Source organism: Antennarius striatus, chromosome 17, assembly GCF_040054535.1.
Source record: "Antennarius striatus isolate MH-2024 chromosome 17, ASM4005453v1, whole genome shotgun sequence".
NCBI lineage: Eukaryota > Metazoa > Chordata > Actinopteri > Lophiiformes > Antennariidae > Antennarius > Antennarius striatus.
Genome location: NC_090792.1, coordinates 18,659,292 through 18,668,313, shown reverse-complemented (window position 1 = coordinate 18,668,313; position 9,022 = coordinate 18,659,292). Strand labels below are relative to the sequence as shown.

Genomic DNA, 9,022 nt, shown 5'->3' with positions numbered 1-9,022 from the left:
AGAGGAAGTTCTAGTTTCTAAATACGTGACGTTTCTGTTAAAATTAGTGGAAAATATTGAGTTTGGGAGAAAAAGTTTAAAGTTGTTTTTTGGGGGGGTTTTTTCAGCTGTGAGGGGCGAGGGTTTCGCTCTAAAGCAGCTTTTATACGGAACTGATAATCGCTATTAATAATAATAATAATGTAGATGCTTCAAACAGACACTCCAGGCGAGCAAGGTCGTTTTAATATTCATCTCAGAGCGAAATGAAGAGTTTACACTCGACTGAATTTACATCTGAAGTTGGTGTTAGCATTTTTACCTCCATCAAGGTTTTCATTTATTATTTCATCTGCCTTTGTTATTTTTTTTATTTTTTTTAAATTATTATTATTATTATTTAGCAGCTGTTGCTAAATCTGCCGATTGGATTCTGATGGAAGTTGGTAGAAGGATGGAAAAGATGAAATAGAATCTGTCCAATTTCCTCAAAACTTTCCACAAAAGTTTCTCTTTTTATCTCCATCAGGTCGAGCGAAGTCTTGTATCCTGTGTCGACTTTTATTTTTGGAGGGTATGAGAGGAAGGAAATGTGTTTCTGCCCTTCTCTGGTCAGCTGACAGCAAGTTTTATGGTCTTGATGCACCTGTACAGGTGTGGCATGACAGCAGGTGCGCCTGTGGGAGCAGTGCATCATGGGTAACCAGTCAATCAAATGTAACCAACTGAAGAATCTACATCTAAAAACGTTTAATTCGCAGCATTGGCCATCAAATATTTCATTATTAATTATTATTATTTAGTTTTTTGGACTTTTTTTTTTAATTTTGAGGTAAAGTTTTAAACCAAATCAGTGAAACTTTTTCAAACACCTTCAATAAATTCGTACAAAGAGATCAAACCTGATAGTGATGCTTTTAAACTTCATAAATTCTACTTTTTTCAGTTCTTTAGAGTTGGATTGGTTTATTTTGTATCCCATTCTGATGACAGGAAATTTTTATTTAATCTGGCCTCCTTCTTCTTCAGGCGTTTTGCTGAATGAACTTTTTCTGTGACGCTCCACTGGTGGAATCAGAACCTTTCCATCAGCCTGAGGTGAGCAGTGTTTTTAAATCTATTTCAGCCGGTATTTGTTAAGTGAACTCTTGTTGTGTTACCATCACACACTCGTCTCAGGGCGACTTAACAGTAACTAAATGGAACGTGAACCTCTCGCCTCCAGGAACCCCTCAGGCGCTGGTTTGTTGGATGTGTTTTCCAAACAAGAGTTCAGTAATCAGGTCATTTGTTCTAATGACAACCATTAGAGGTGATCATCATCATGCAGCAGTCAGCCACCAATCAGGTGCTCTCTCCAGCACACACACAAATACACACACACACACACACACACACACAATTCAAATGTTAAATAATGAATTGATTTAATAATACCTTATCAATTCCAGATCATTCACATATAAATTACTCAAACATTTAAAAAAAAAATTTTTAAGTCTCCAAATATAAAACTTCTATCACGAAGGGAAAAAAATAAGAGTTTTAAATTTAATACAAAGTTTTTGTTTTAAAAAATCACTATTTTCTACCAAAAAAGGAAGAGTTTGGTGGAATGAGTTTGACCGACAGTTGAAATAATCAGTCAAAGTTAATGTGAAGATAAAAAAAAACTTTATTTACAGAGGAAACAGTCTGTACTGGAAACGTGAACTGGGAGCACTGGTTTGGGGGGTTGTTAGGTTTTTTTTTACAGTGGGAACTCAGCTCCGTATCCAGGCCCAAACTCGTGCGCCCTCTTCAGCAGCGCTGCCTTCACGGCGCTGATCTTCTGGTCCAGGTCTGTCAGACTGCAGGCCTGCAGAGGGACACAGCGGAGAAACACCCCCCCCATCAGGACAGGATGACAGGAGAACGACTGACGAACCAGCAGCTACTGACCTGAGAAACAGACGTCCTCTGTCGCTTGTGCAGGTGACTCTAGAAAACACAGGAACACAATGAGTTTGGTTTCTAAAACAAACACTTTATAGACGCCAGGAGGCATGATGGGTAATGACATGGGACAACATTGTTAGAGGTTAATCAGTTCTTTTAATCCTGCTTTGTCTTTATTTGGACGAATTAAAACGCTCGTTCACGCTAAACAGCCTAAAATAGAGGAATTGTTTATTCCTGCATAATTTGTTAAAGAGCCTCTTTTGCTGTTCAGGATTAAATGTTTGTGAAAAGCCAACTGTGTGCAGCTCTTCAGAAAATCCCAAAATACAGTATTTGGTGAAAAAAGTGGTACTCTGAGTATAAAAGGCTCCGTGGGTTTATTCAGACACTCGACATCTCTGCTAACGCAACATGCAGCGAGTCAAAAGCAGAAGGAGAGCAGCTCCCCTCAGGAGCAGCATGCGGTGGAGAGACATGCAGCATCTGAAGCACTCACTCAGACGGCTGAACAAACGCCGGACAGAATCCTTCAAGATGGGAAATTAGAGTCTGTGTGACTCCGCCGGGTGAATATCAGGGCCAATGAGAGCAGGTCGCTAAAAAGTACTGATTGCTAATGAATTTAAAGCTGAATTTTGGGACTCAAACTGACAGAAGTGAAACATGTTGAAGGAAAAAACTCCTTTAAATTCCTCAGCAACTACGTTTCAACTCGATTATTGTCTGCCAACAGAATATTAATATTCCAAACACCTTATAATTAAATAACTGGATCCACGCCTCACCGTTTTAACGCTTATCCCCTTTTTTGAAGAAAAATATTACTAAAACCATCTTGTTGAATCAAATGTGAATCTTTTTCGTATGTGATCCTGGATCAGATCCTGGTGACCTGAATAATAACGGGTCAGACTTCATTTGTTCCCACAGATAAACGTGTCCTTAGCGGCGTCACCACCGTCCAGCATCAACATGAAGGACATAAAGATGATCAGAACACGCACCGTGGACTGAAAGTACTCTGGCGAGAGTCCCTCCAACTCCAAGATCCGATCCTCCAGCTTCTTCAGCCTCTGGTAGACGCCTAACGGAACCGGACCAACTGAGGTAGAAAGCATTTATTGAATAGTGATTATTTTTAAATTCAGGAAATGTAATGAATTAATAGATTTTAACAGCTCAATCAGCCTGATTATATAAAATCACACATCTCAGACCAGGTTAGGTCTTGTTTACTGAACTGATAACGGCACAAGATCCGGACTGAATCTGAATTTACTCCTTGTAGTAGAAATACTAGATCAGACGAGGAATCTGTGCACAGATCTGGGATCAACATACATGGAGACTCTGAGCTCATATCAGAATCGATGCTAAGCTAACATATTGTCAGCGTAAACAAGCAGTTCTCCAGCTAGCTAATTAAAAACAAGTCATGAAGCGGCTGATGCCTCACGTAAAGCCTTCACAGAGGCTCAGAACTTCCACGGTAACGACACGTAAACCTGGGACGCGTTCATTCAGTCTCTGACCTGCAGGGACTCTCAGGTGCGCCTCGATGTTTTGAAGTCTTTCTTCCACTGCCATGTTCACACCGTCTCTGGTTGTCGGCCCCTTCTGCTGCTCCCCTAAGGCTCCTTGACCTCCTCCGCGGGTCTGGGGTCCGTAGGTGTTGACCACCCGCGTAACTAGCAGCCAAAGCAGAGGTGAAACTGTGTTAACCAGAGATTAGTCAACATCAGTTTAGCATAAAGCCTGGGTGGGGGGGTGTGGGGTGTCGATGAATTTACAGTCAAAATTTTTTTTTACAGCATCTATTTTTATGATTTCTGTCACTACAGCTGTAGGGACTGATTTAATGGCGTTAATTAAAGAAAAACAACATTTCTTGTCAAGCCTCATTTTTCAAAATGATGTGTAATTTTTAAAAATACCTCAAATGTCAATGTGACATTTGAGGAACGTTTATTTTCTTACCTTTCACGTGGCTTTTAAAACCTGGATAGGGGGTGAAGACTGCGTCGGTCCGGGCGCAGCTGTTTTCTACAGGAGAGATCTTGAACTGTATTTAGAATGTCATTTTAAAGTGATATATACAGTACACACATCATTAGCGTGTCCTGGTTTCTATAATTGGAGTCTCACACCAGCTCTGAATAAAAAAAAAAAGACCCTCTGTCTTGTTTTTCTGGACTGAGCTGCTGGTGTTTTCAGGCTTGGGGGGGGTTGGGGGGTGTTAGCTACTTCAGCCCCACTCCTGGAGCAGTTCAGCCTGACCTCTCGCCTCTGGAAATCAGCTCTCTCCCAAACATTGGCAATCTGTGTGCAGGCTCCCTCTCCACCCTGCTCCCACCCTTTTCCCCATCCTCACCCTGATTGCAGTCAATCACGTTGCAAAACTCGCGCACATTGTTTTCATTGATCTCCATCTGCTTGCGTTCCATAAATGCAGATATTCGTCGCTCAATCTGCAGTCAAAGGAAAGACACAGATAATAATAATAATGCACCGTGTGTGTGGTTTTTCTTTTTCTTTTTTTTCTTTTTTGATTAGATTCAGGTAAGGCTCATTCAGTAATTTACAACCCATGGAATATGAAATGTAGAAGGAAATTAGCCAAAACAGTAGAAGTGCTTGTCATCATCGCATGATGGAATACGAACACTGTTTGCTTGTCTACCAAAATAAATGCACAACAGAATGAAGCCTCTTGTTCTTCATCCACATGCAATCTCAGTGTAATGAGCATCCACTTCATAATCTAACAAGGACCCAGGCCTCTCTCAAAGCCCTCCAGCAATGTGGTTTGTTCTAACGGACCACAGCGCTGAAGAACCCCTTATTCTCTGCTGAACTTATCAGATCTCCATCAAGCGTTGCTTCACGGCGACACATCCTTGGAAGCAATTACTTATGATTATTCATTTATTCTGACAAAGTAAAGAGGGCTCAAACCCGTCACTGCTGACAGATCTACGGGCTGAGACCAACCTCTGACTTCCCGGCGCGGATCTGAACCATGACGTCATCTGCCGCCCCCGCCGACCCGGGAGGGAGAGGAGGCTCTTTTATAGCATAAGAGGCGACGGCGTCCTCAGTTGTGCTGTCTTGTGCAGATGACGTAGAAGCATCAGATGCCACCAGAGCGCTGAGGCGTTCTGAAACGGCCTACATTAAAAAAAAGAGAATATTACTCAAAAGGGGCTTGTAGTGTTTTTAAAATGAAATAACTACAAAAAATAATTAATAGTTTAAAAGCCATCCAGTCAAAAAGTTACTGTAAACCTTTTGGCACTAATACACAAAAAGTGTGTGTCCATCTCACCTGTAATTTACTGATATGTTCCTGCAGACAGCTGCACAGGTGAGCATCTGGAGAGGATGGAATGTCCAAAGCATCAGGGTTGACTTCTAATTTCAGGACAGCATCGCTTAATTTGAGCTGAATTGCAAAAACACAAAAAAATTTAAATCACACATTTAAGAAATTTTTTTTTAAAAATCTCTCTCTTTTTTTTTATTAATCCTAGTCTTGAATGTGACATTTGTAAAATGATCTCACATTTACAACAAACCTGACACTGAATAACAGAAAATGTCACTGGAATACCGTTACATCTCATTATCCACATTAATGTCGATGCTGATCCTGTACTGGATCAGATTTTTAGGCCAGGAAGGCAAAAATCAGGATTTCACTGAAGCATTTCTCATTCATATAATCAATTTGGAACCTCATGTGTCCCAGCTGATCCTCCATGATTGACTTTGTCCTCAATGCTGTGGGAACACTGATCTTGCATGAATTCTGATGTGTTCATTCAGACTAGAATCGAGATTGGCAGGAATCAGATTTGATTCATTTACGAGAGTGCCTCAAATCAGAAACTGAAAAAAAAATCCATGTGACGTGTGCTGTTTACACATGTTCAATAATTATATATACTTGTATTAACAAAATAATTTAAATTCAACCCCTTTTCCCCGCAATATGATTAGTTCAATGTGAGTTTTAAATGCAACTATATCCATGTTTTTTCTCTACTATTTGTAATTAAAGCAAAATTATTCTTGAGGGTTTTTTTTTCTTTAGCATCAACAAAATCAGAAAAACCAAACATAAGAGGACAAAACTGCAATATTATCATAAAAAATAAGCCACAAATTTCTTTTTTTACTGGACAACAGATAAAAATAAAGACACAAATGTTCAAAACAAAACAACCAAACCGCACTAAGAACATGGGGGGGACCTAATTTTGGATAATTTAGACATTTCTGGACATCTGGATGAGAAACTAATTTATCAGAAACACACCTGGAGTTAGTTTTTCCCAAATTTCTGGTAGAATTTGTCCCCTGAATGTTGAATGAACTGAAAGGAGCTCCGCAGCTGTTTTTAGCTACCTGCACATGCTAAAAACATTAGCATGTAGCTAGCTACCGCCGCCGGCTAACCCCGCCGGGGGTCGGGGATAAACGGCTCGAACAGTTCGGACAAACCTCTTTTCCGAATTCTGCTAGCAGCTTCAGAACCGCACGCAAACAGTCCCCGGAGCCGGACGCGGCAGCGGGTCGAGCTGAAGCTGCGCGTTTCTCCACCGTCTTCATTGTCTCCGCCATGACAGTCCGGCCGCTTACAGCGCTGCTGCCCGCTGATTGGTTGAAATCATGAAGCGCGTGCACGAGAGATGAGGTGCGAGCCCGCACGCGCGCACACATCCAGTCTGTTACGAGCGCTCATGGCGAATCAATAAACAACATAACTGCACTTTATTTGACTCTTTATTTTTAAGCTTTCATATGAATGATATAAAATCTCAATTATCGATTATATATATTTTTTTAAAATTTTTATGGTTAATTTCTCTTCCGTCTTTCCCTTCCAGGCAGCAGAAAGGGGCACCAGTGACGGAGCCTGCTGCAGGGCACCGGGATGGGAACCTGGCGACAATGGCGTATTTTTCTGAGCTGAGTGACTGTGGGAAAATCTCTCTGCTCTATTCAGACATTTTTCTCTTCTTTTCATATAATGGGCAGAGAGACTGATGAAGGCAACAACAGAAAAAAAGAACAATTACAGGCAACGAGAAAGCTCCACCACTCAGAGCTCTATTATGTTCAGCAGAAGGGTTAATCATTTTAGGAAGGGTCTGAAGACAAGCCTTTTTACTTAAATTCGTCTCTGGGGTGATTCCCCCCCCCCCACCTGAAACAGGAACTGTAACACTTGACATGGTCTGACATGCTGAGCTGAATGTTCCCACCCAGCAAGAAGCTTCAAATTAAAAAAAGCTGCTCATTTAATTTGTTTGGCTGCAAACCGAAAGCAGCGAGAGATTTTTCCCCCTTTAAACTGAAACACTTGATTTGAGATCCTTAAAGGCAACTTTGAGTTTTACTTCATAAACTATTAAGAGTGTGGAAAGAGGAAGTCTGCGTTTCTTTAAATTACTACACTCTAAACCTACAGTATTTTCCACACTATAAGGCGCACCTAAAAGCCTATAATTTTCTCATAATCCCGTAGTGCACCTCATAATCCGATCTGCTTTATATATGGATTAATATTCATATTAATATTGGTTAAAAACATGATCGCTGGAAAAAAAGTCGGCAGTCGTGCCGCACTTCGCCACCAGTAACAATGGTAGTCAAGGGGCATCACCGCAGTCCCAGCTCTCATTGAATTGCTGTCTGACGGCGGAGAGCACCGGTGATTGGCTATGATTCCGTAGCAAAACATAAGGAACAATTCTATTAATAAAGTTTGACTGACAGATCTCAGTATTTCCCAACTACTGTGGCGCTGGAAATAACCCACTTTAAACTTAATTGGTCTAAAAAATGCTATTGTTGACTGTGAGTGCTGTAATCTGACGGTCCATTCTATCAGTCTGCGGAAACACACGGAGAAACTGGCATAAAGGTGGATGAAAGACCCTCAAAGCTGAACTTCCAGCCTTTTCTGAAATTTCAAGAGCAGAGTCACTGCTAGACAAAGGTGTCTGGTGTGCTGCAATAGATTTGCAAATGTAGTTGATACCTGAAACAACACGTTACTGGGGGCAGCCTCAGCCCTGTTCGAACTGAGCGGTCAACTCATAATGAATTTAACCTGTTTTTAATGTCAGGTTTTTTAATATGGCGTATTTTGCCAGGCAGAGTGGCAAATACACCACTTTGTCTGGCTCATAGAACTGACTTTTACGTCGGTGCCTCACCTCCATGAACCTCACCACACGTCACTGAGAGCTATAGAAATAAAATCTTATTTGACTACGTTTTTAGATAATTTTGTACTACAGTATTTTGTAGTACTTTTATCAGTAAATCTCAGCAGCTGAGGAAAAAACTCAAGCGTGTTGACTTCTTTCTAAGATGGCAAAGTGATCAAGTGATCAGGCTTCTTTGATGAGGCTCAGAATGGCTTCATTGACATGACAATAGGGACTTTCACAGCTGATTCAAGGTGCTCATAGTCATGAATGCTCTAGCTAGTGGACAGATAGTGCAACTACAGCCACTAGTCTTTTAAATCTATTTCAATTTTTTTATTATATGCGCCTTATAATCCGGTGCGCCTTATAAGTGAAATAAATTATAAAATAAACAATTCATTAAGTGTGTGCCTTTTAATCCAGTGCACCTTATAGTGCAGAAAATACTGTAATCTAATTATTTTGTTCTGTAAGCTACACAAGGTTAAAGTTAATTTTGCTGAGTGTATACCAGTATCATGTCTATACACAAAGAGTACAGAATTAGTGTCTTCTCCTGGAAAAGAAATACTGACAGAAATGAACTTCAGAAATTTGGAACCAGATCCATTTCGGAATATTTTTCTTGAAATTTCATCTTAACAACATAATTTATAACATTTATATATAAAAACATATGCAACAAGTGTCTTAATAAGTTTGAATACACCATAAATGTTTTATACATATATGCCTGTTTACCTTTCACATAAAATAAGTTATTTTAAAATGTCGTTAAATGTTGGCCAGTGGTGGTTGATGATTTAATATGTAAGAAAGGAACAAATAACACAGAAGTGAATAAATGATAAACTCAACCTTATGATGATGGAACGTTTGTC

General features: G+C 40.2%; 1 protein-coding gene across 1 annotated transcript; it reads right to left on the bottom strand.

The window, feature by feature from the left end:
- Positions 1–1,630: 1,630 nt before the first annotated feature.
- Positions 1,631–6,567, bottom strand: mbip (MAP3K12 binding inhibitory protein 1). The gene is made up of 9 exons (XM_068338790.1): positions 6,424–6,567; positions 5,246–5,362; positions 4,912–5,088; positions 4,292–4,388; positions 3,898–3,963; positions 3,453–3,608; positions 2,925–3,022; positions 1,921–1,959; positions 1,631–1,837 (listed from the first exon to the last, which is right to left on the bottom strand). Exons 1-9 carry the CDS (start codon positions 6,541–6,543, stop codon positions 1,730–1,732), a joined length of 978 nt encoding a protein of 325 aa, XP_068194891.1. The 5' UTR covers positions 6,544–6,567; the 3' UTR covers positions 1,631–1,729.
- Positions 6,568–9,022: the final 2,455 nt, after the last annotated feature.